Below are 26,817 nucleotides of genomic sequence, written 5' to 3'. Positions count from 1 at the left end.
ATCATTTACAAAATGTTTCCCATTGATATCATCCTCGTCCTTCCCTGTCATCAACAGGCAGAAACCTTCACAATTTGTTTTTATATAATGTTTTATATCTATTTATTCCTTTTGATGAATCTTTCTCTATTCTGAGGAGCTTGGGTACACTGGGAAGTGGTTTTTCTGCAGATTATGAGATTTTCTACATGTCGTCAATGAGTGAAACAAGAGTTTGTATTTTGGTTGGAGGAACATTGACTGGCACCCCCTGAAGTTGCTGCTCATGTGTCTTCTTTGTATCTATCATCCCCCCAGCCCCCACATCATGTCTACCTTCACTTTACAATCTAGCGTGGTCCTTTTTCCTTTCTGCTGCCAGCTATCAGATCATTTGTCATATGAAAAGTGTATGGGAAAAATGCTCAACAAGCAGATTAACTGCTCCTAGGGTATTTTATTCTGGGTTCTGGGTTGCGTTTGTTACTATTTTGAGTAGATAAAGTTCCACGTTATCTACTTTATCAGAGTAGCTAATTAACATTTGGGTATTCCTGTAGTAATTAGCGTTGATACAAGAGAACCAGAAATGCAGTGTAATGCCTCTTTCACATCTGCATTTTCCTTTCCGGTCTTGAGACCTGGAAGAGGATCTCAAAACCAAAGGAAAGCGCTTCAGTTTTGTCCCTATTCGTTTTCAATGGGGACAAAACTGAACAGACCAGAATGCAGTGCACCAGAATTAATTTCGTTCCGGTTTGTTGTTGTGTTCCCATGCCGGACACAAAACCGCTGCAAGCAGCGTTTTTGTGTGCGTCGTGCAAAACTGAATGTTCCAGATCCGGCACCAAAAACCATGTAAGTCAGTGGTGCTGGATCCAGTTTTTTTGTGTGTCCGGTATGTGCATTTTCAATATAATACAACTGGATCCGATCTGAATAGATGCAGCCGCTTGTATTATTCAAACGGATGCGTTTTGTTGTGGTTTTGAGATTCCACGCTGGATCTCAACACCGGACAAAAATAACACATATGTGAAAGTAGCCCAATCTGCGGACAGCATATTAGAGAGCAGGAGGAGTTGAGCAGATGGATATATATAATGTTATGGGACATTTTTCAATATAACTTGTAATTTATGCACAATAACAGTTGTACATGGGGAGGAGCTGACAGAGAAAGCAGGAGTGCACCAAGTGGCTTCAGTGCACTTAACTGCTCATTTGCATATGGATTAAAAGTACTTTTTCTCCAGAATGAAGCAACGGATGCATAGATTACAAATTACAATTTGTAATTTGTTCAAACCAATATCTATTCCGAAACATTTACCTGCTATTACAGAGAACAGCTACTGTAGCTAATCACAAAACATCAAACAAAAATTTGTAGCCTTTATAGCTCCCATTAAAAATAATTGTATTTATTTTAAAATACCCAAATGCACATTCATATAGTGGGGATAAATATAATATCCTACAACCGGATATCTAATGGAGTGCAAATTCTAGGCTAATTCATAAATGTTGTAACGAACTTCCATTTGCTATGCATGGATACAAGCTGAAAAACACAGTAACCTACTAATAACTATGCTATCATACCCTCACTGATCATAGATACATGATAACATAATATCATAATTAGTGATGAGCAGCATGGGCAATATTCGTTTTCGCGATATTTAGCAAATTTTTGGCCTAATATTCGCGATAAATTAGCAAAATTCCAGAATTCGTGATCTCCAGTCATTATTTTCTTGATTGCGAAAATCGGCAATGTAATATGCGCGTATTGCTAAATTTTTCAAGCTGCTAGAAGTTTCCTGAGACTGGAGAAAATGCACAGTACAGTAATTCCTATCACACTACCTAACACCCTGCACTGGAGCCTATCAGCTACACTATATCAGGATGTAACCCACACTGACTATCTCCTACTAACTATCTGTATTATATATATGAGCTAACTAAGGCTACTTTCACACTAGCGGCAGGACGGATCCGACAGGCTGTTCATCAGAACTGCAAAAAACTGCAGAAAATGGCTGCTGGGGAGGTTCTTATATAGTAAGGGGAAGGCAACTTTCCTATTGGTTGCTAGGGATGTTGCTAAGCTCAGACAAAGACATTGCAGCCTTCTCATTGGCCCACAAGCAAGAAGGGAGGTTACTGATGAAAAAAAAATCTAGAATCTTAGTGATTATGAATATATAGCACTATATTCTACATCTTCACAAATTCTCGAAGTGCCGATATTTGCAATAAAAATTTGCAATTAGAATATTTGCGATTAACACTAATCATAATATTCTAAGACAAATAGGTAAGTTCAAATCCCATGATTAATAACTAAATAAAATAACTTAGTTCATTGCACCATAGCACTATAATCACTTGCCTAGTATGCACTGTAAGATGCACGCCGAAAAGGTGTCCGGGTCCCTCTACGCGCATTTCGCGTAAGCTTTGTCAGGAGGTGACGTAGGTAAGGAGGAAAAAGTATTTAACGGGGCGTCCCCCAATGGAGAAGTGAGGCGCGGTCATATGAGCGCCAGCTGATTGGTGTGAACATTATCATATCAATATATAATTAGAGATTACGCCATGGAGCGATGTTGGCGCATGGACGTCTGGATTTCCCGAGACTTCCTTCCTTCCGCCCTCCGTCAGAGATCACGTGCGCCGGACACAAGTCATGTGGTGCCTAGCACCACGTGCTTACGTCACAGGGGAAACGGTCACATGAGACAGAGTGGCGGAAGAGGCTCGGAGGCTCAAAACTGCTATACGCACTTCTCCAATACAATTATATATAAAAAATAATAATAATGGTAAAATGAGCTATAAACAAATTTATAATATGGCAAATCATTTGCTAATGGCAATGCTTAAAATGCATATTATAGACAGGTAATATATTAGATTTAAAACAGATAAAAGTGCTTAGTGCAGTGAACCAATCAATGACAATATTAAACATCGATATATATATATATATATATATATATATATACACATATATATGTTAATGTGAGTGATTAGTGAAAAAAATAAAAAACATAATTTATGAGAAATAAAAAATAAACTATAAACTTATGTGAAAACTTTTTTTGAAAATGTGCTACGTGTTAAGCTATTACATAGACCGTGTTAGCAGTGAAAAAGTAGAGAATATAAATACTCATTAAATATATTAAAATAAGTGATTTCATAAATCTAATTCAATATTAACCCCTTCCCGACCGCAATCCGTGCAGCTACCACGTATATATACGTTCTGGCAGCTCTTTGCTTGGATTAAAGCTTCTGCCCCTGCCCTGTATAACGGACAGCATACAGTGCAGTAATGCCGGCAAGGGACCAATCAGAGTGGCCCCTTGTCGGCAATCGATCCGATTGGTTAGTCTGTACAGACTAACCAATCGGATCGCGGCAGTGAGAAAATGCCGGTTTCAGGCTCTGATCTGCGGTCTGCAGATCAGAGCCTGAAATCACAGTGTCCTCGTGCCCCCCCCCCCCGATCCATGCAGCCCCCCCCGATCTGTGCAGCCCCCCCGATCTGTGCAGGCTGCCCCCTGATCTATGCAGCCCCCCATCTGTGCCCCCTCCATCTGTGCGGCATCTTGTGTCCACAGTGCCCCCTCCATCTGTGCCCCATCTTGTGTCCTCCAGTGCCCCCTCTTGCTGGCCGTGACAATTTCCATCCCCCCCCCCTTCCAGCGCTGCCCCCCGCTCGGTCTGCCCCCCTGCTGTGTTTGATGGCGACGGCTCCATTCCTGAGCCGCCGCCATCATCAGAGTGTCAGCTCTATGCTGACACTCTGCTGTAACCCCATAGATGCCGCGGCAGCGGCATCCATGGGGTTAATAGAGGGAGGGGGCTCCCTCTCTCCACCATCGGGGCTGCTGCGCTGCGATGGCAGCCCCGATGGTTGCCCTGGCAACCAGACGCTTTGCAAAAGTGTCCGCTGTTGCCACCTACAGGGCATCTGAATGTATTACACTTTGCAATGCAAGAGCATTGCAAAGTATAGTACAGCCATCAGCCCCACTGGATCTTCATGATCCAAGAGGGACTTGATAAAAAAAAATGGGAAAAAAAAATTAAAGTAAAAATAAATAAAAATGTAAAAAATAAATAAAAAATTGCCTTTTCCTATAAAAAATGAAAAAAAAAGACACATATTAGGTATCACCGTATCCGTAACGACCGTCTCTATAAAGATATCACATGATAGTCCCCGTCCGATAAACACCATAAAAAAAAAGTTAAAAAAACTATTTTTGTCACCTTACATCACAAAAAGTGCAACAGCAAGCGATCAAAAAGGCGTATGACCCCCAAAATAGTACCAATCAAACAGTCACCTTGTCCCGCAAAAAATTATACCCTATTTAAGACAATCGCCCAAAAAATAAAAAAGCTATGGCTCTCAGACTATAGAGACACTAAAACATCATTTTTGGGGTTTCAGAAATGCTATTATTGTATAAAACTGAAATAAATAAGAAAAAGTGTACATATAAGGTATTGCCACGTCCGTAACGATCTTCTCTATAAAACTATCACATGACCTAACTCCTCAGATAAACGCTGTAAAAAATAAATAAATGAAAACTGTTCCAAAACAGCCAATTTTTGGGTCACCTTGCCCCATAAAGTGTAATAATGAATGATCAAAAAATCCTATGTACCCAAAAATGGTACCAATAAAAACCTCAACACTTTCTGCAAAAAACGAACCCCTGCACAAGATGATCGGCAGAAAAATAAAAAACATATGGCGTTCAGAAAACCAATCCAGCACAATCTGCCTTCCAAAAATTGTATGGCATTCCTTTCCTTCTGCGCCCTGCCGTGTGCCCGTACAGCAGTTTACGACCACATGTGGGGTGTTTATGTAAACCGCGGAATCAGGGTAATAAATATTGAGTTTTGTTTGGCTGTTAACCCTCAAGAATTTTTTTTTATAAAATGGAAAATCTGCCACAAATGTGAAATTTTGAAATTTCATCTCCATTTTCCTTTAATTCTTGTGGAACGCCTAAAGGGTTAACAAAGTTTGTAAAATCAGTTTTGAGTAACTTGAGGGGTGTAGTTTCTACAGTGGGGTCATTTATGGGGGTTTCCACTATGTAAGCCCCACAAAGTGACTTCAGACCTGAACTGGTCCTTAAAAAGTGGGTTTTGGAAATTTTCTTAAAAATTGTAAGAATTGCTTCTAAACTTCTAAGCCTTCTAACGTCCTAATAAAATAAAATGACATTTCCAAAATGATGCCAACATAAAGTAGACATATGGGGAATGTTAAGTAATAAATATTTTATTAGGTATGACTTTCTGTTTTAGAAGCAGAGAAATTGAAATTTGGAAAATTGTGAATTTTTCCAAATTTTGGGTAAATTTGGGATTTTTTCATAAATAAAGGTGAAATATATTGACTCAAATATATGACTATCATTAAGTACAATGTGTCACGAGAAAACAATCTCAGAATGGCGTGGATAAGTAAAAGTGTTCCAAAGCTATTACCACATAAAGTGACGCATGTCAGATTTGTAAATTTTGACCTGGACACTGGGGCATCAATGACCCTTGGTCATGAAAGGGTTAAGATCTAAATATGGCCTGAAAAACCTTCAAAGTCCATACTTTAGTTCTATATAAAGCATCTCATCGTTGTCATTACTTCACCCTTTTATCATTCATATGTTTGTTCTATTTCTCTTTTTGCTCTTTGCTGTTTTTTCTTTTTTCCTTTTTTATCCTTTTTCCTTTTTTGTCCTTTTTATTGTCGTTATTTCTTTTTCCCTTTTATTTCCATCATGTCACCAATCTTTCTTCCCCATCGCTTAGATGAAAAACGGCATCTACCTCTCTATTTGTGTACTTATCTGTAAGATCTATATACATATATATATATATATAACAAAAAAGTGTGAAACAACTGAAAAAGGAGATTTTTGTGAAACTCACCTGTAAAATCTTTTTCTCGTCTTTTCCATTGGGGGACACAGACCATGGGTATAGCTTAGAGGTATTACTAGGAGGGACACTATGCAAAAACGAAGCTCCTCCTCCTCGGGCTATACCCCCAGACACCTCCAGGAGGACTTCAGTCGTTGCAAAAGCAGTAGGAGAAGGAGAACTGAAAAAACCACAATGGAAACCATCACACCAACTAAACAAAAAAAGCGGGCGGGAGCTGTGTCCCCCAATGGAAAAGACGAGAAAAAGATTTTACAGGTGAGTTTCACAAAAATCTCCTTTTCTCGTACATTCCATTGGGGGACACAGACCATGGGACGTCCAAAAGCAATCCATGGGGTGGGAAAAATCCAACACCGCCAGGAAAAGAAACGTCCAGCCATCAATCGGGCACCACGGCCTGCAATACCCTGCGTCCGAAGACAGCATCAGCCGAGGCCAGCGAGTGCAACTGGTAAAACTTTGTGAACGTATGCAAAGATGACCAAGTGGCCGCCTTACACAACTGGGAGGCCGAGGCACGATTGCGTCTGGCCCAGGAAGCTCCCACTGCCCTTGTGGAGTGAGCTGTAATCCGCGACGGGGGAACCTGACCCCGAGCGCGATAGGCCGCAGCAATAGCGGAACGGATCCACCGCGCCACAGTAACCTTGGAAGCCGCCAGACCCTTACGAGACCCCTCGGGAATCACAAAGAGGCAGTCCGAACGACTAAAGGAGGCGGTGGCCCCCAGATACACCTTCAGGGCCCTGACGACGTCCAGGGAGTGGAGAGCACGTTCCTTGGGATTCGCCGGAGAAGGACAAAAAGAGGGCAGGACAAGATCCTCGTGAAGGTGGAACGGAGAAACCACCTTGGGCAAAAAAGAAGGAACCGGCCGTAGCACCACCTTATCCTGGTGGAAGACCAGAAAAGGCTCCTGACAGGAAAGCGCGGCCAGCTCCGAAACCCTCCTGATGGAGGTAATGGCCACCAGAAAAACCACCTTCCAGGTGAGGAAGACTAGGGAGACCTCCCTCAGAGGCTCAAAAGGCGCCTCCTGAAGGGCGCGCAGGACCAGGTTAAGATCCCAGGGGGGTAAGGGAGGAACATACGGAGGAACCGAATGCGCCACCCCCTGCAGGAAGGTTCTCACAGGCCCCAAAAAGGCAATAGACCTTTGAAAAAAGACCGCCAAGGCCGAAACCTGACCCTTCAAAGAACTGAGCGACAGCCCCACCTCAAGGCCGGACTGTAGAAAGGCCAGCACCACCGGAACAGAGAAACGAAGCGGCGGAAAACCCGACTTCTCACAAAAGGTCAGATAGGCCCTCCAGGTGCGATAACAGATCCGCGAAGAAGCCGGTTTTCGAGCTCTGATCATGGTTCTCACCACTGCATCAGAGAAGCCTCTCTTCCTCAGGATGTAGGTCTCAATAGCCACGCCGTTAAACGCAACTGACGTGAATTCTGGTGGAAGAGCGGTCCCTGAGACAGAAGATCCCCTCTGTCGGGAAGAGGCCACGGAACGTCCGCTAGCATTCGGATGACGTTGGAGAACCAGGTGCGGCGAGGCCAATCCGGAGCGATAAGAATGGCCGGTATCCCCTCCGCCTCGATCTTGCGCAGCACCTTCGGCAACAGAGGAAGTGGAGGGAAGACATAGAGGAGGCCGAATCGCTGCCAAGGAGACACCAGCGCGTCCACTCCGCACGCCCTTGGGTCTCGAGCGCGGGCCAGGAACACCGGCACCTTGTTGTTTAGTCGGGACGCCATTAAATCCACGTCCGGACGGCCCCATCGGCGGCAGATGTCCTCGAACACCTCCGGATGTAGGGACCACTCTCCCGGATCCACCTTGGTGCGGCTCAGAAAATCCGCCGTCCAGTTGTCGACGCCCGGAATGTACACCGCCGACAACACTGGCACATGAGACTCCGCCCATAGGAGGATCCTCGCCACCTCCTGCATCACTGCCCGACTGCGCGTTCCGCCCTGATGATTGACGTAGGCTACAGCTGTGGCATTGTCCGACTGAACACGCACCGGCCGAGCTGCAAGGAGGGAAGTCCAGTGGGAGAGGGAGCTGAAGATCGCCCTTAGTTCCAAAACGTTTATCGGAAGACGGGATTCCTCCGTCGACCAGACCCCCTGAACTGTGAGGTTCCGGAGAACGCCTCCCCAACCGATGAGGCTGGCATCGGTGGTGACTATCGTCCAGGAGAACGGAAGGAAGGACCTCCCTGATGAGAGATTCGGGGAGGCCTGCCACCAAGGGAGAGACAACCGAACTTGCCGGGACAGGCGGACGGGAGCGTCCAGACCCCGAGAGGTCTTGTCCCAGAGGGCAAGAATCCACTGTTGTAACGGTCGAGTGTGGAACTGGGCATACGGAATCGCCTCGAAGGAGGCGACCATAAGGCCCAGAACCCGCATGCACTCCCGAATGGTGGGACAAGGAGCTTGTAGAAGGAGCGACACCGCCCTCCGAATCTAAGAGGACTTGGAATCCGGAAGAAACACCCGAGAACTCGAGGTGTCCAAAACCATCCCCAGGAAGGAGAGTCTCTGGGAAGGGTGCAGAGAGGATTTGGGTAGATTGATCAGCCACCCGAACCGTTCTAGAGATTGAACGGTGATTCGGACGCTGTCCTCGGCCTGTGGAAGAGACGGGGCTTTTATCAAGATGTTGTCCAGGTAGGGCAACAACGAGATGCCCCTGGTGCGAAGAAGCGCCATGAGAGGCGCCAAAACCTTGGTGAAAACGCGAGGGGCGGTCGCCAACCCAAAAGGCAGGGCGACGAACTGGTAATGACGACCCCAGATGGCAAAACGCAGAAAGCGATGGTGAGACTTCGCAATCGGGACGTGTAAGTAGGCGTCTTGAATGTCCACAGACGCGAGAAGTTCCCCTGGAAGCAGAGAAGCAATAACGGAGCGAAGGGACTCCATGCGAAACTTCCGCACCCTTAAAAACTTGTTCAGAAGCTTCAGATCCAGTATCGGGCGCACCGACCCCTCCTTCTTCGGAACGACGAACAGGTTTGAGTAAAAACCTGTTCCCCGTTCCTCCGGGGGAACGGGAAAAATGACACCCCGGTCCAGAAGAGAGGAGACCGCCAAAAGGAGGTCCGAGGCCCTGGCTGGATCCCCCGGAACGCGAGACGGGAAAAAGCGTTCCGGCGGGCTGGACGCGAACTCCAATTTGTAACCGGACGTCACAATCTCCAGAGCCCAGGCGTCCTGAACGTGAGCCCTCCAGACCTGTTGAAAGGAGAGCAAACGGCCCCCCACCACGAGGGGTGGGGGCACCCCTTCATGCGGAGGGCTGCTTGGGAGCAGGGGGACGGGTTGACTGTGCCCGTGGTCGCCAAGAGGGCTGGGGTTTGAAGAAAGGCTTCTTGCGGGATTCCTGGGATCCCCCAGCCGACGAGGACGAAGACGTCCTGGCCGTGGAGAAGCAACGAAAGGACTGGGCCCGGAACCCTGAAGCCCGAGATCGAAAGGGCCGTTTGGATCTGGGTTGAGGCAGATGAGTACTCTTGCCCCCCGTTGCGGCAGAAATGAATTCGTCCAACTGGGCTCCAAAGAGTCTAGATCCTTCAAAGGGAAGGTTAGCGAGGGAACGCTTGGAAGAAGCATCAGCATCCCACACCTTCAACCAAACCTCTCTACGCTGAATGACCGAGAGGGCCGAAATACGGGCAAATAGGGAACCGATATCCATTGAAGCCTCACAGAGATATTTAGAAGCCTGAGACATTTGGAGAATAAATTCCAAAGTGTCTGCAGGGGCGCCCTGTTCCGTCAGATCCTGGTGGTGGCGCCGCAACCACGCCGTAAGGGCTCTGGCAACCCAAGTCGACGCAAAAGCCGGTCGCAGGGAAGCGCCCGCCAGAGAGAAGATGGACATGGAAAATGAATCCAGGCGTCTGTCCACCGCATCCTGCAGGGAGGAACCGTCTAGGACAGGAAGGGCCGTGTTCTTGGCCAACCTGGCCACCGGAGGATCTACCTTAGGGGAAGAAGTCCACTTTTCCACCGAGTCAGAGGGGAAAGGGGAAAGCGTATCCATGCGCTTGGTGGCCGAAAATTTCTGATTGGGTCGGTCCCAAGCCTTTGATATGACCGCTGTGAATTCCTCATGAACGGGGAACACCGCGGATTCGGGCCTTTTGGGCAGAAAGAGGGAGAACTCCCGACTAGTGGAGGGAGTGGAATCTCCGTGGATATTAAAAGTGTCACGGACAGCCTCCACCAATTCGGATACCATGGTGGAAAGCTTAGGCAGGGGTTCCCGCTCCGTGGCCTCGTCCGATCCGGACAATTCCCCTTCGGATTTGCGCTCCCCACGAGAGGGAGAGTCAACTGGGCATGCCTCAAGGCGTGGGGGAGAAGCGGAGTCATCCGATGAGGAATGCTGCCGCTCACGCTGCCTCTTAGACGTCAGACGCCCCCTGTGAGAATCACTGAGAGGAGATGGAGCGGTGGACGCCACTGGAGTAGTAGCTGCCATACGCTCCATGAAGGACATGGCTGCCATGGCAACTAGGGCCAGATCCACTGCCGCACTAGACATGGCGGAAGCCCAGGCGGGTACCGCCGGTTCCGCAGGGGCAGAGGGAGGACTGGGCTGAGCAAGAGAAGGAGGCTGATCCTGTCCAGGAGCAGGGCACGAGTCACAGGTGCCAGAGGCAGAAAAAGGCAGAAGGCACACCTTGCATGACCCCAAAAGAGCCTGAGAGGAGGCCTTGGCAGATTTAAGTGCCCCAGGCTTTGGCATGATGGAACCCCACAGTAAAAGATCTCCTACCAGTTGCTGCAAAGATCAGGAGCAGAGCAAATAAATGATGGTCCAACTAAACGCAAACCGGATGGAAGAGCATGCCGCTGCAAGATGCTGTGGTAGCCATGCTGGTTCAGTATGCCTTCAATTTTGAATAAATCCCCAACAGTGTCACCAGCAAAGCACCCCCACACCATCACACCTCCTCCTCCATGCTTGACGGTGGGAACCAGGCATGTAGAGTCCATCCGTTCACCTTTTCTGCGTCGCACAAAGACAGGGACCGCTCTGGAACCAAAGATCTCACATTTGGACTCATCAGACCAAAGAACAGATTTCCACTGGTCTAATGTCCATTCCTTGTGTTCTTTAGCCCAAACAAGTCTCTTCTGCTTGTTGCCTGTCCTTAGCAGTGGTTTCCTAGCAGATATTCTACCATGAAGGCCTGATTCACACAGTCTCCTCTTAACAGTTGTTCTAGAGATGTGTCTGCTGCTAGAACTCTGTGTGGTATTGACCTGGTCTCTAATCTGAGCTGCTGTTAACCTACGATTTCTGAGGCTGGTGACTCGGATGAACTTATCCTCCGCAGCAGAGGTGACTCTTGGTCTTCCTTTCCTGGGGCGGTCCGCATGTGAACCAGTTTCTTTGTAGCGCTTGATGGTTTTTGTGACTGCCCTTGGGGACACTTTCAAAGTTTTCCCAATTTTTCGGACTGACTGACCTTCATTTCTTAAAGTAATGATGGCCACTCGTTTTTCTTTACTTAGCTGCTTTTTTCTTGCCATAATACAAATTCTAACAGTGTATTCAGTAGGACTATCAGCTGTGTATCCACCTGACTTCTCCACAACGCAACTGATGGTCCCAACCCCATTTATAAGGCAAGAAATCTCACTTATTAAACCTGACAGGGCACATCTGTGAAGTGAAAACCATTTCAGGTGACTACCTCTTGAAGCTCAACAAGAGAATGCCAAGAGTGTGCAAAGCAGTAATCAAAGCAAAAGGTGGCTACTTTGAAGAACCTAGAATATGACATATTTTCAGTTGTTTCACACTTTTTTGTTATGTATATAATTCCACATGTGTTAATTCATAGTTTTGATGCCTTCAGTGTGAATCTACAATTTTCATAGTCATGAAAAAAAAGTTAACTCTTTGAATGAGAAGGTGTGTCCAAACTTTTGGTCTGTACTGTGTATATATATATATATATATATATATATATATAATATAACAAAAATTAGAGCCAATTAAAAGATAGAGCAAATACCTAAAAAGTAATTCACAAAAATGCACTATAGCCCATGTTTTCATTTAGTCCCCTTGGTGCCAGCGTACCCAATCTGAAGATCCATTTACTTTCCAACTGAGTCAGTTCTTGGTCAAATCTCCACCTCTTTATCCAAGATGTATCTTATGTATTCCTCTGAATCTGAGGAGTTGAGGGTTACATTAGTGATAGATTTTGTAATGTTTTGGAATTGTTTTCAAACTTATGATCTCCTCAGTAGTCTTTGCTTTTTCTAGGTCTCTTATATGTTCTATAACTCTAATTCTGAACTCCCTTGTTGTAAGTCCAACATAAATCTTGTTACATGGACAGAATGCATAATATATGATTCCTACTGCTATGCATGTAATATGTTGTCTAATCTCAAAGGATCTTTGGCCATTATGATTTTGAAAGCTCGTAGCTCTCTCAATGTCTTGACATGCTTTGCAATTTCCACAAGGATAACATCCATTTCTGCGTTTGATTTCGCCAAATGGAGTCTTCTTTTGTGGTATGTAATGACTATGGTTCGTCTTGCTGTCACTTTGGGGTATTCTAATATGTGGCTGCTCAATAGTGGATCCATTTTCAATATATCCCAATGTTTAAGAAGGATATTCATCACTTCCTTCCATTGTGAGTGGTACTCAGGTGATGAATCTAGTCTCTATCCTACCTTCAGTCTGTTCTGATTTATTAGGGCACAAGAGGCCTTGTCTAGGGGCCCTTTTGGCCCTATTATATCCTTTTTTGATCTGTCTGTTCTATAGCCTCTCTCCCTAAATCGATCTTTGAGATCCTCTGCTTGCTTCTTCGAAATTAGAATCTGTGGAGCAGATGCGTCTGAGTCTCAAAAACTGTCCCACTTGAATGCCCTTGATAGTTGATCGCAGATGTGCAGAATCTGCATAGAGAAGAGATTTAATTGCAGTATGTTTTCTGAATACATTAGTCTCCTTGGCTATTTTGTATGTTAATTTCACTTTGATCTTGTTATCATTTAGTTGGTACATCAACTCTTTCAATTCATCATATGGGCCCTCCCATATGAAGGGGATGTCGTCAATGTAACGCATCCAATTTTGTACTTTGCCTATATTAGGGATAGATTCCCCCAGGAAAATCTCTCTCTCCATGCACCCAAAAATTAATTTGCATAGGATGGTGCACATGTCGTGCCCATGGCCATTCTCTGTATGTGTAAATTAGAACAGATAAAAAAATGTTGTTTCAATAGAAACTCAAAATAAAAATCCAAATTAGTTCACTTACATCTTTTTCGATGTTACTCGTTCTCCAAAAATATGCAACTGCTCGAAATCCATCTTCATGTTTTATTGATGTGTATAGAGACTCCACATCTGCTGTTACTATCCACATGTTCTCCTCCAGAGTCAATCCTTCCAATCGATTGAGGGCCGCTGTAGTATCCTTAATAAATGAAGGCAATTCCATTACCAATTGTTTGAGATGATAGTCTATAAATCTACATACCAGTTCACTGATTCCTTCATTACCTGCCGCAATAGGTCTTCCCGGAGGTTCAGTCTAATTTTTGTGAATTTTTGGTATTAAATAGAAGGTTGCTATTCTCACGATGTCCACTATTAGAGCTTGCCATCATCTTTTTAGTGATAATATTCTTTTCATATGCACTTTCTAAGATGGCAATTAATTCTCTCTGGAAATATGACAAAGGGTTATCGGTCAATATTTGATAACATGTTTTATCATTTAATAACTTATAAGGCTGTTTTTCATATTTTTGATCCGACCAAATTACAATGTTACCCCCTTTAGTCTGCTGGTTTTATAACCGTCCCTTTGAAGGTACATAGGTTCTTTTAAAGCTATCCGTTCTTGGGTGGTTAAATTATCATTGCCATGTTTACGAGAGAGTGCCTCCAAATCTTTTGAAACTAGTTTAACAAACAAGTCCACCACTGGATATATTGTCAGTGGGGGAAATGTTTTAGATCTTTGAATCAAGAGGAAGGAGAAAAGGTAGGTACCTTCCCTAGTCAATTTTGTAAAAGATATAAAACATTTTCCCCATTGAGGGGTTACATTATCATTGCCATGTTTATAAGAGAGTGCCTCCAAATCTTTTGAAACTAGTTTAACAAACAAGTCCACCACCAGACATATTGTTAGTGGGGGAAATGTTTTAGATCTTTTATAAAAAGGAAGTTCCTGTGCTCTTGGGAACATTCAGTGCAGAAAAACTGTACCCTTTGTACCCTTCTCCAGATCTGTGCCACCACACAATCCTGTCTCTGAGCTCTACGGGCAGTATTTTCTTCTCATGGCTTGTTTTTTTTCCTCTGATATGCATTCTCAGCTTGTGACACCTTATATAGGCAGGCTGTGTCTTTCCAAAGGATTTCCAATCAACTGAGTTTACCACACGTGGATTTCAGTCAAGGTGTAGAAACATCTGAAAGAGAAATAGGAGGCCCAGAGAGCAAAATTTCAAGAGTCACAGCAAAGGGTCTGAATACTTATGTCCATGCAAAATTTGTTTTCATTTTTTCTAAATTTGCTAAAAATTTCTAAATTCTGTCATCACTATGTAATTATGGAGTTCTGAGTGCAAGTTGATGGGGTGGGGGAAACATAATTTTTTTTTTTCATTTTAGCACAAAACCGCAACATAACATCTGCAATTACACTGTAAAATAGTTTAACTGACTCCTTTACCACTACAGTATATGTCAGTCTGCTCAGCACCTGCTCTATAACATGCTGCCTGCAGATTGCACTGTTGCTTTGCAGCACTGGGGTCCTGAGTTCAAATCCAACCAAGTGCAATCTCTTTATGGAGTTTTTCTGTTCTCTTCAAGTTGCATGACTTTCCCCTGAGTACTCTACTTTCCTCTCACACTCCAAAGAAAAATTGGCTTCCTATGAAACTGACCCTAGTGGGTGCTGAGGGTGAGCTTCTATATGGCAATCACCGATTGCCCTGCTCTACGACATCCTTGCTCATTGAGTCTCTTGTTTGAGAAAAGTGCATTATAAATGTTTGTCAATGTCATTACATGGTGACAGGTCCCCTTTTAAAGGGGTTGTGCAAGTTTATAAAAACATGGCTGCAACACCACACTGGTTTTGCAAATCTGACTCATTCTGCATCTTCACAAATGGGTTTGTCTGCAAGCCAATGGACAACCGGTGTGCTCTGTTTGGAAGAAAGCAACCACGTTTTTATAATTACAACTAGAAATGAGCAAAGTTTTAAAAATTCGGTAGGCTTCGCCAGATTTTGACAAGAAAATCCATTTGTTACAAATTAATTTGTCGTGAATCGCTATGTTAAAACCCTATTCAATCTATCAATCAATGGGACCGTTTTAACGGCCGCTTAGGCAGAAGTGCACCTGTCTAACGGTAATACGCTAGTGCAAAATGCCCTTTTGGGTTAAAAAAAAAAATTCACTCACCTCATCCACTTGCTCACGCAGAGGCAGTCCTGCTCCTCTCTTGAGTGAAAAAAGACCTGCCAAAGGACCTGCGCTGAGCGTGGTGACGTCACAGTGTGCTCCCAGAGTGATCACGTGGTGATGTCATCACTAAGACAACTGTAGCCGCCATTTTGAGGGAAAATGATTCGTTATCACGAAGCTCAAGGAAATTCGGCTTTCGCAGCTTTTTTCCTAAACTTCAGATCGAATTCCTGCTTCGGATGCTTCGATTCGCTCAACACTAATTACAACCACTGATCGAATTAGACCCACATCCAATAATAAACAGACATGTTAACAACACGTAGCCTGCTTGTTAATGGTTTCCGGGTAGCAGCATGCATTCTTTTCATTTCAGATGTTTTGTATATACTACGTAGAGTAGACCATATGTAGACGATATGTTGAAGAGATGCTAGAATTGATTATTGCTCACTACATGCTCAGACAGCTGCATATCTTCCCTTTTAAAGGACTTGTACTGTATTAGACAAACATGGCTGCTTTCTTCCAGAACAGTGTAACTCAAGCCCGTGGGTTGTGTGTGTTACTGCATATTACCTATATTGGATGTTGCTGAGCTGCAACAGCACACACAACCCGTGGACAGACGTGGCACTGTTTTTGTGAGGAATCGGCCATGTTTTCTTTGTTCAGGACAAACCCTTTAAAGTGTCCCTTTAAATCCGGAATGACATTCAGATCTGCACCATAGTGCTTTGCTGTAAGTTGGGTTTTGAATGCAGCCCCCTGCACCAAGATGTCATGGTACCCGCATGGCCGCTTACGTCACTACTGCAGTTAACGGAAGCGGTAGTAAATGCTTTGCCACATTTCAGGATTTATGAGCAGCAGGGTGCGAGCTCAGGAATTAACAAATGCCCTTGTGGTCTGAGCTTGTAAATTCTTCTCATTCTCGTGTGTCTGTTGTAGATTGCCCCATAGGAAGATGGGGGGACAGCTGTCAAGAGATCTGTCCGCTGTGTGTCAAGAATGGCAGCTGTGACCCTGCCACAGGAAAGTGTATCTGTAAGCCGGGATACACTGGAGATCACTGCAGGGACAGTAAGTGACATAATGTGATGAAGCCACACCTCTGTAAATAAACCCGTCATAAGCTGTCCTCCATTCACTATAGATGATGATTAGTATATTTAATGCATCTTTTCCTTTGTTCATCCTGATCCATTGTTACAATGGATCTGCAAAAAAAAAAAAAGAAAAGGGAGGCAATACTCATGTTACTCGGATGTCATCAGTTTTTTTGCGGAATCCGTGTTTTGTGGATCCTAAAATACATACGTTCATGTGCATGAGCCCTTACACAGACAGGGCAATGGAACAGAGAGGGCATGTGGTGGGCAGGGGAGATTTACAATCCACTCAAGATTGATGAAAAGCTATGTGAGAAGCTCTATGTGTCAGCCCTTATGTTATGCTGTTATTGGTAGCATGTATGACATTTTTTTAATCTGCAGGCTGCCCCGCTGGTTGGTTTGGGCATGGCTGCCAGTCACGATGCCTCTGCCAAGTTCATAGCGAGTGTGACTCTGTAACCGGCAGGTGTGCCTGCCCACCTGGATTTACAGGACACAACTGCAGGAGAGGTATATAGAGCAATACTTCACTTTACTGTTACATGAAATCCTAGACAGCACTATACTGATAGCATCCAGTAGTCTGAGAGCCGATCAGAGTCTATGTTTTCTGGATTATCTAACATTCTGTATCTTCTTGGTCTGAGGTTTATAACATGTTCTGTCCTTACAGCTTGTGATAGCGGTTACTGGGGTGCGGACTGTGTTCATAGCTGCAACTGCAGCAACAGTGACTGGGACTGTAACCCTGTGACGGGGGATTGTGTCTGTGAATCCGGATACACTGGAAGGCAGTGTGATCAGAGTAAGTTCATGGCATTTTCCTAACACTAAGTTCCAGCAGACCCTGACAACTAGTTTGTGTTTATGGTTGGGAGACTTAAATGCTATGGATGCCTTAGTGGAAATTTTTGTATTATTGCATTGTACTAATTTTGAGCTAAAAATCTTTTTTTTCAGTTGGTCTTTATTTTAAATGTTGAGCCCCTTTCTCAGTACAGCCTTGAGATTCTCTAGTAGCATGCTCTGTATTTTTAATGTGTCCTGTCAGGCAGCTCAGCTGACGGCTCCTTATCTCTGATCTCTGACATTATAAACATTCATTATAGCTTAGTTATTATCTTACGGATGGGAATGTGGCTTAAATAAGTATGTTGAGCTATTAGTAATTTAGAGATAAGGGTTATTAGATGACCAGCACAAAGTGAAAGTGAAAATATGATTCTCACAGCTAGGCACCAGTTAACCCTTTATGACAAAGCTGCTGAATATTTTTTTAATAAAGACCAATTGAAAACATTATTTTAAGCCCAAAATGAGTTAAACGCAATCATAAAAAGGGGTATTCTGGTTATGTTGTTATCCCCTATTTATAGGATAGGGGGTAACTATTAGATCGGTTAGAGTCCTGCTGCTGGGACACCTACTCAAGAATGGGGACCCTGTACCCCGTGGAGGACCTCAACATAAAAGGGGCGGCTGGTAGGGCAAGTATGCAGCCGCTCCATTCATTTCTATGGGAGCTCCAGAGACAGTGAAGAGCTGTGCTCAGCAGAACCCCTTAGAAATGAATAGAACAGCTGCGTACGTGCCGATCCATTCTGCTGCCCAGAAACGATTTCGGTGACCGCATCAACTATGTTTCTCCCTGATAAACAAGCATTTGCTCATTCATAAAGTGATCAGCAGCACCTTTACACAGGGCAATTATTGGAAAGGAGTATTCCTAGGAATGGTCAGTAACAATTGTGCCAACAGATCAGGCAGCTGGATCTTCTAAACGGACATGTGAAGGAGGCCAGGTCTTCGCTGGAAGTTCACATCTGCGTTGTGATCTCCGGCACTCTGATCCGCTCACTGTATCCGGCATATCGGCCGGACAAAAAAATAATACACACAGCATATGTGCTGGAAAGTGACCTGATCCTCATTGCATCCCATAATAGTGAATTGGGACTCGGCGGTCCACGGGGGTGTTCGGCTATGCCGAATACAGTGAACTCCGGCAGTTGGTTCCTCTGCCAGAACAGACTGCCGGAGTGCACAGCGCAGATATAAACGCAGCCTTACATCATCAGGAATGCTTCTTTATTCCAACAGAGTGCCCAGCCGGCTGGTATGGTTCAGACTGCAGGCACCAGTGTCAGTGTGAAAACGGGGCCATCTGCGACCATGTGAGTGGAGCCTGCACATGTGCCCCAGGCTGGCGAGGGACCTACTGTGAAATTGGTAAGTGTATCAGTGATTAATTCTACAGCCGCTCGTATTTCATGGTTTAACATGGTAACATGGGGGATCTCAGTAGTTCATTTAGGCTTCTGGCTTCTAGTAATTGCCTCAGGCGGAATGACAGATACAGCGAACATTAGTCAGACGGAGGAAACGGTTTGTTAGGATTCCAGACTGTTTCTTGGCTCTGTGCCATATAGCCAGTCCTCATGTATTTTAGTGATAGAATACATAAAAGTCACTTTACATGTAAGCACAACATGTGTCTAAAGCTGGGGTCTGCAGACATAGACAACCGGGGCCTCCGGTGCCAGAGCAGAATGTGGGCCCCTTGCTCTTGAATAGCTCATCCCCTTATGTCTAACAACTGCCAGTATTTGTGAGTCATGGAATTCATTTGCTCAGTCCCTTACATGACATCTAATACATAGTAAAAAACTGGGCCTCCTTGCCCACTGGGCCCCTGTGTATCCGCATTACTTGCACGTATAGGATGTCCACACTTGGGTCTGCAACATGTGGTTCTCTAGCTATTGCAGAAGTATAATTTCCAGCATGCTGGCTGTCGGATCATGCTGGGAGTTGTAGTTTTGTAATAGCTGGAGAGTCACAGGTTGCACACCACTGGTCTTAGAGGCTAAAGAAAGTATTAGGGTACACATACTTCAGAGAAGTGGTCTCTATATGTGGTAGACTACAACACCCATCATGTCCTCCACACGCTGGGAAGGGTAGTTTTGCAATATTTGAAGTACCATAAGTTAGACGAGTTCCACTGCTTTTCAGCACCGGGTAAGATAGGAGCATGGGCCATAGACTCTACAGGGAAATTTCCCAGTGGGCTGATGTCCACAGCGTCTTCCAAGCTCTTCTGTTGACCACCAGCCAGGTACATAAAGATCTGATGCATTAATTAATGTAGGCAACATTCTGTGCTGTACTGTGGTATTTGGTTCTGCTGGGGTGTATTGATATGAGAAGTCACATTTCTGTTGTGTAATCTTATTACAGCATGTCCAGAAGGATTCTATGGTACTGACTGCGCCAACAGCTGCCAGTGCGCCAATGGTGCCAGCTGCGACCATATTGCTGGGACCTGCACATGCCAAGATGGTTGGTTAGGACCTACATGCAAAAAAAGTAAGTTGTGTAACATGGAGACAACATGAATTTATCTACTGACATTCAACTTATACCAGCCCAGATATTACAGCTGAATTCTGGTCTATACCCATCATGTCATGGACGAGTACACTGCTCCAGTAAACAGATGTGTTGAATATCATGCTATGGTGCTGGGCCATAATGGTTAGAAGTCCTTGAAGTCAATCCAATTTGATATCCTAGTGACCTACTGAGGTGGGAAAGGGGGGGGGGGGGCTTTAATTATATCTGTATCTGGCAATGTGGGGGACTGCCAATATATTGACCATGACAACTCACACACTGGCTAATTATTCAGCTTTCCTTGGGAGAGATAGTGAGTGTAGGATTTATTAGTTTGTAAGTATGCAAATCTGATGATCTGCTTAGATCGGCACTTTTGAGTATACAGGGAAAAAATAGGTTTCAAATACACACTTTAACACAATTTAATGAGTGGATAGGGAATTTTGATCAGAAGATGAAGATTTCTCACCTTTATAAAAAATTACTTATAACTCGATTTGGAGGTGTTTCCTCTACTGGTCAGAGGACTTGGCAAAATGAGTGTCCAATGATCCATTTGGATGACCAGCAGAAGGTAACATTGAATTTAAAATTGGTCTCACATAATTTGAATCACGTTGTGGTGCAGTTTAATATTCTACACAGACTTTATGTTACACCTCTCTGGCTTAATAGATGTGGGATTAGGAATGATTCCAACTGTCCTAGGTGCGATGTCCCTGAAGCGGACTATTTGCATATGTTCTGGTCCTGTGCAGAGTTGAAACATTATTGGGGGGCTATTCATAAACATATTGAGGGAAAATTGAAGGTGCGGATCCCTTTCTCCACTGAATGTTGGGTATTGGGTGAGCTGTCAGCAACATAAAAAAATCTTCTATTTAAGGTTTTTGGCACGACTTTTGATAGCACGTTCTTGGTTTTCGCGAAACAGTCCCACTATGAATACATGGTTAAATCTGGTGAATATCACTAAGAGATATGGATAGATCTTGTATAAGCAGAGAAATATGGAGAAAAAAATGGATTGGAATTTGGGGAGACTGGAATTCATAGAGCTTCTCCGCTCTTCACCTGTCACCACTACTCCTCGGTCTTAGAACGGAGGAGTGGTGGTGAAGGAAGACGCATCGCAAGGGGGGAGGGGGGTTGTGGGGTTAAAGGAAAATATCGATAAATGTTAATAATGATATGTTTTATAGAATGGTTATTGTTGGACGATTAATAAAGTGTTTAAAAAAAAAAGTATGCAAAAATGACGTTCAGTACTCTAGGAAATGTAGGTAATAATGTCTGGAGCTGTCAGAAAGAGAACCCCCCAGTTCAAGGAAAGAAAATCAAGTTAACTGGGGATCAAACAGGACGTTAACATGGTGACCTTCCTTTCATCTGCAAATCTACCAAGCTCCTCTTCTGCCATCCAAGATGGCTGCACCGCTTCCCAGACTAGCTGACACACATGGTACATCGGCAGCTCAGGACACTACCTACTTGTCCAGCTCTGCTCTTGGATTGTCCACAACTGCTCACATCAATAGTATTGGCCAATCCGAGGGCCCCAGGAAGTATCTTGGACTAGTATGCATCAGCTAGTCTGAGAAACGGTGCGGCCATCTTGGATGGCAGAAGAGCCCATAGATCTCTAGATTTGCAGCTGAAAGGATGAAAAGAGGTCACCATGTAATTATTCTGCTTGGTCCCCAGATAATGTGATTTTTTTCTTGAACAGGAGGGTCATTTTAACAGCTTTATTGATAGCTACCAAGATTTTGCAGAAGAGAGAATCCTTTTATTGTAGCTGAATGTGGGAAAGCTGGGTGATACCTATCACAGCTCCCACAGTGGTTGTCACACTGCTTTCCCAGGCACAGATACAAAGCGGAGCATACATTACAGTGTAGCAAGCAGGTTTGACCTGAACTGTAGGAAAACCAAGTGCACCGCCTGGAGAGGTCTATTAACAGTTATAGTTGTTACTAGCTAGAGAAAGAGATATACAGTAACTAAGAAATGGTGGAAATAGAAGTTTTGACAACTTGACAGAAGAGGACAGCTTAAATTCTGTTTTTATTTTTGGGGAGAACTTCCTTCTATCACTGTTCAGTGGTGATAATATCATAATGTACACCCCTCTTATTACACAATACCTTGTAGAATGTGAAGACAACAGATATGGAAGAGGCTGCAAGGAGACATGTCTATGTGAGAATGGCGCCAAGTGTAACCATGTCAGCGGGATGTGTATTTGTGCGCCAGGGTGGACTGGACCACGCTGTGAGCAAGGTAAGTCAACGCTTGGGAGAAAAAAGATGCTGTCCTTCAAGGGTCTGTCATGGACTGTCACACAGCCTTACCAGTAAGACTTACAGCGGTCTTAATAAAGCCCCGTAGTTGGCAGAGGGTCTGCCGAAGTTAAGAAGAGGCGCAGGCGCATCCAGCGCCAGTTCTAAATGTAAGACAGCTTCCTAGGTGTCTTACATTTAGACCATTTTCTACGCCTAAAACAAGTGTAGAAAATGATGATTGAGATGGGCCTGCCGGCCATTCCCCTTCCCTGCCCACACCATGCCCACATTTAGGCCTGGCGTGAGCGAGATAATAGTTGCGCCACCATCTCCTGAAATACGCGTATTATAGGCGTATTTAAATACGCTGCTATGGCAGCTATACCATTGCATGCTTTATGTGTGACAGGTATCACCATACTTAACAATATATAAGAATTTCAAACTGACTTGCATTTCTCCAGCTTGCCAAGATGGTTTTTATGGCGAGAAATGTCTTCAGCAATGTATCTGCAGACACGGAGGAATCTGCAATCACGTCACAGGACTCTGTATTTGTCCTAAAGGTTGGACAGGATTGGCATGTGAACTGGGTAAGTAATTCCCCATGTAAATTCGGTGGTCGGTTGTCATAATTGCTTACACCCAGGTGTAGCCCCACTGCTGAAGAAATACCTGGGACATCTCTATCAAATTTTTTCTTTCTGTTCTAGAATGTTCTTCAGGAAAATTTGGAGATGATTGTCTGCAAAACTGCACTTGTCAAAATGGTGGGCTATGTGATCATGGCACAGGCGCTTGTAAGTGCCCAGCGGGGTGGTCTGGAGAATCCTGTGAGACTGGTAGGTAAAAGCTTTAGTGAGATGTTGGAGAAGTATTAATATGTACAAAATGAAAGAAGATCTGTCACAAGTGATAGCATCTATCTAGAGGAGCGTTATCAATATACAGGGAGTGCAGAATTATTAGGCAAGTTGTATTTTTGAGGATTAATTTTATTATTGAACAACAACCATGTTCTCAATGAACCCCAAAAACTCATTAATATCAAAGCTGAATATTTTTGGAAGTAGTTTTTAGTTTTACCTATTTTAGGGGGATATCTGTGTGTGCAGGTGACTATTACTGTGCATAATTATTAGGCAACTTAACAAAAAACTAATATATACCCATTTCAAGTATTTATTTTTACCAGTGAAACCAATATAACATGTCAACATTCACAAATATACATTTCTGACATTCAAAAACAAAACAAAAACAAATCAGTGACCAATATAGCCACCTTTCTTTGCAAGGACACTCAAAAGCCTGCCATCCATGGATTCTGTCAGTGTTTTGATCTGTTCACCATCAACATTGCGTGCAGCAGCAACCACAGCCTCCCAGACACTGTTCAGAGAGGTGTACTGTTTTCCCTCCTTGTAAATCTCACATTTGATGATGGACCACAGGTTCTCAATGGGGTTCAGATCAGGTGATCAAGGAGGCCATGTCATTAGATTTTATTCTTTTATACCCTTTCTTGCCAGCCACGCTGTGGAGTACTTGGACGCGTGTGATGGAGCATTGTCCTGCATGAAAATCATGTTGTTCTTGAAGGATGCAGACTTCTTCCTGTACCACTGCTTGAAGAAGGTGTCTTCCAGAAACTGGCAGTAGGACTGGGAGTTGAGCTTGACTCCATCCTCAACCCGAAAAGGCACCACAAGCTCATCTTTGATGATACCAGCCCAAACCAGTACTCCACCTCCACCTTGCTGGCGTCTGAGTCGGACTGGAGCTCTCTGCCCTTTACCAATCCAGCCACGGGCCCATCCATCTGGCCCATCAAGACTCACTCTCATTTCATCAGTCCATAAAACCTTAGAAAAATCAGTCTTGAGATATTTCTTGGCCCAGTCTTGACGTTTCAGCTTGTGTGTCTTGTTCAGTGGTGGTCGTCTTTCAGCCTTTCTTACCTTGGCCATGTCTCTGAGTATTGCACACCTTGTGCTTTTGGGCACTCCAGTGATGTTGCAGCTCTGAAATATGGCCAAACTGGTGGCAAGTGGCATCTTGGCAGCTGCACGCTTGACTTTTCTCAGTTCATGGGCAGTTATTTTGCGCCTTGGTTTTTCCACACGCTTCTTGCGACCCTGTTGACTATTTTGAATGAAACGCTTGATTGTTCGATGATCACGCTTCAGAAGTTTTGCAATTTTAAGAGTGCTGCATCCCTCTGCAAGATATCTCACTATTTTTGACTTTTCTGAGCCTGTCAAGTCCTTCTTTCGACCCATTTTGCCAAAGGAAAGGAAGTTGCCTAATAATTATGCACACCTGATATAGGGTGTTGATGTCATTAGACCACACCCCTTCTCATTACAGAGATGCACATCACCTAATATGCTCAATTGGTAGTAGGCTTTCGAGCCTATACAGCTTGGAGTAAGACAACATGCATAAAGAGGATGATTTGGTCAAAATACTCATTTGCCTAATAATTCTGCACTCCCTGTATAGCTAAGCAGATCTACCATTCAGGACACCTGAAAAGCTGTGTCACAATGGCAGCCATATGCATCGAACAAGGGTCAGGGGTGTAGAACCTACGAGCGGGGCATCTCCATTATTGTTGTTCAGGCTCAGTGCTCCACATTTGGTGGTGGCTGTGCTTAGAATTGCAGCTTAGTCCTACTCACATGAATAAATAAGAGTTCAAGCCTGTAGAGGGCAAATAAATATCCCAGTAATTGAAGCCTCAGAGCTCCAATTGTTCTTTTAACTGGTTTTGCCTGGGCTTCTCATAAGGGAACAATTGCCCAGAGCTCTAAATCTATAGCAGCCCTCAAGATTTTCTAAAAAATTATGCAAAATTTTATGTTGCAGCCTGTCCAGCAGGGATGTTTGGAGTCCAGTGCCTGGAGAAATGTGAATGTCGATATGGTAATTCCTGTCACCATATCACCGGTGCCTGTGACTGTCCCACAGGATGGAGAGGAAAACATTGTGATAAGCGTAAGTTCTGCAAACTGAGTTAGTAAAATAATAAAGTAAAAAAAAAAACAACTACAATAATATTGCTGCCTATGTACAAAAATATAACTACTATAATACTGCCCCTATGTACAAGAATATAACTACTATAATACTGCCTCCTATATACAAGAATATAACTACTATAATATTGCTCCCTATGTACAAGAATACAACTATTATCATACTGTCACGGCCATGGTTATGGTCGTGACTCCTGAACTGCATGCGGTTGTCAGCGGTCTTTGGTTTGGTTGTCAATCACAGGTGAGGGCTGTGGTATTTGCCTCACCTGTGGTTGCCGCTGGCAACAGTATGGATGTGGCAGCATAGCAGTCTGAGCTGTGTCTTGGCAGCTTGCTATGCTGTGCATGCGGTTGTGTGTGATGTTTATGTATTGTGTGCACTTCTCCTTTAAGTGGTGTTTTCCCTTCCTTGGTGCTGGAAGGGTTAACTCCCTTCCCAGTGTGTGTGTGAGTCACTGGGTGTGTCTGACCGTTGGGTGTGGCCTCTTGGCCTATAAAGCCTCAGTGTAAGGCAGTAGTCAGAGAGGGTGCTTCAGCCATGCTTGCTGGAGACATCCTCCTGGCTACTTTATCATCTACCAGTGGGGGCCTCCCTTCTGGTCACAGTGTTATCTAGGTGTGTGTGGGGTTTCTGTATTATTGCAGCTTATGGTCCGGGTCCCTGTGTGATGTCTGTGTGTGCTGTCTTTGTTGGTGCCTTGAACAAACAGCACCTGCACATGGGTTCCTGGTTGTGTTGTCTGTGGCAGGTGAGTGTTGTGTGGATTGCTTTTGCCTGTCACTGCCATAGCTGTTTCTGTTTCCCTTTGTAGCTTGGCCACATTAGACTCCTGTTTCTCCGTGTCCAGGAGGAACGGGCTGTCTACCCAGCTCCTAGCTCAGGGAACGACGGAGGGTCAGTAGGGATCCGAGGTTCCTGAGTATGGGCCCTCCTACCTTTAAGGGCGGCCCATGCAGCTAGCAGTTAGGGTCAGATTAGGGAAGCGCTAGGAGATGACCTGCTCCCTAATTCTGTGGTCCTGGCCAAGTGACAACCCCATCATCTCCTGGCACCGCACGGCTGAGGGTTTTCCCCATCCTCAGCCGTGACACATACTGCCCCTATGAACATACAGGATTGTAACTACTATAAAACTGCCTCTTGTCTACAACAATATAGCTACTATAATACTGCTCCTATGTACAAGAATATAACTACTATAATACTGTCTCCTATGTACAAGAATATAACTACTCTAATATTGCTCCCTGTGTAAAAAAATACATCTGCTATAATACTGCCTACTATGTACAAGAGTATAACTACTATAATACTGCCTCCTATGTACTGTACAAGAATATAACTACTATAATACTGCCTCCTATGTACAAGAATATAACTACTATAATACTGCTCCCTACGTACAAGAATATAATTGCTATAATACGGCTCTCTATGTACAATAATACAACTACTATAATACTGCCTCCAATGTGCAAGAATTTAACTACTATAATACTGCATCTTATGTGCA

At 44.3% G+C, this 26,817-nt stretch overlaps 1 protein-coding gene across 1 annotated transcript in view; it reads left to right on the top strand.

Annotated features, from left to right (window-relative positions):
* The window catches only part of MEGF6 (multiple EGF like domains 6), a 157,445-nt gene that overhangs the window by 108,230 nt on the left and 22,398 nt on the right, over window positions 1-26,817 (top strand). The window contains exons 17-25 of the mRNA XM_044277594.1: window positions 16,412-16,543; window positions 16,957-17,085; window positions 17,249-17,380; window positions 18,676-18,804; window positions 19,816-19,944; window positions 22,129-22,257; window positions 22,724-22,852; window positions 22,973-23,101; window positions 25,131-25,259. Of these exons, the coding sequence (XP_044133529.1) occupies window positions 16,412-16,543; window positions 16,957-17,085; window positions 17,249-17,380; window positions 18,676-18,804; window positions 19,816-19,944; window positions 22,129-22,257; window positions 22,724-22,852; window positions 22,973-23,101; window positions 25,131-25,259 (1,167 nt within the window). The remainder of the gene's footprint in view (window positions 1-16,411; window positions 16,544-16,956; window positions 17,086-17,248; window positions 17,381-18,675; window positions 18,805-19,815; window positions 19,945-22,128; window positions 22,258-22,723; window positions 22,853-22,972; window positions 23,102-25,130; window positions 25,260-26,817) is intronic.

The sequence above is a fragment of the Bufo gargarizans genome, chromosome 2 (genome assembly GCF_014858855.1).
Source record: "Bufo gargarizans isolate SCDJY-AF-19 chromosome 2, ASM1485885v1, whole genome shotgun sequence".
NCBI lineage: Eukaryota > Metazoa > Chordata > Amphibia > Anura > Bufonidae > Bufo > Bufo gargarizans.
This window is presented reverse-complemented; position numbering and strand designations above follow the sequence as displayed.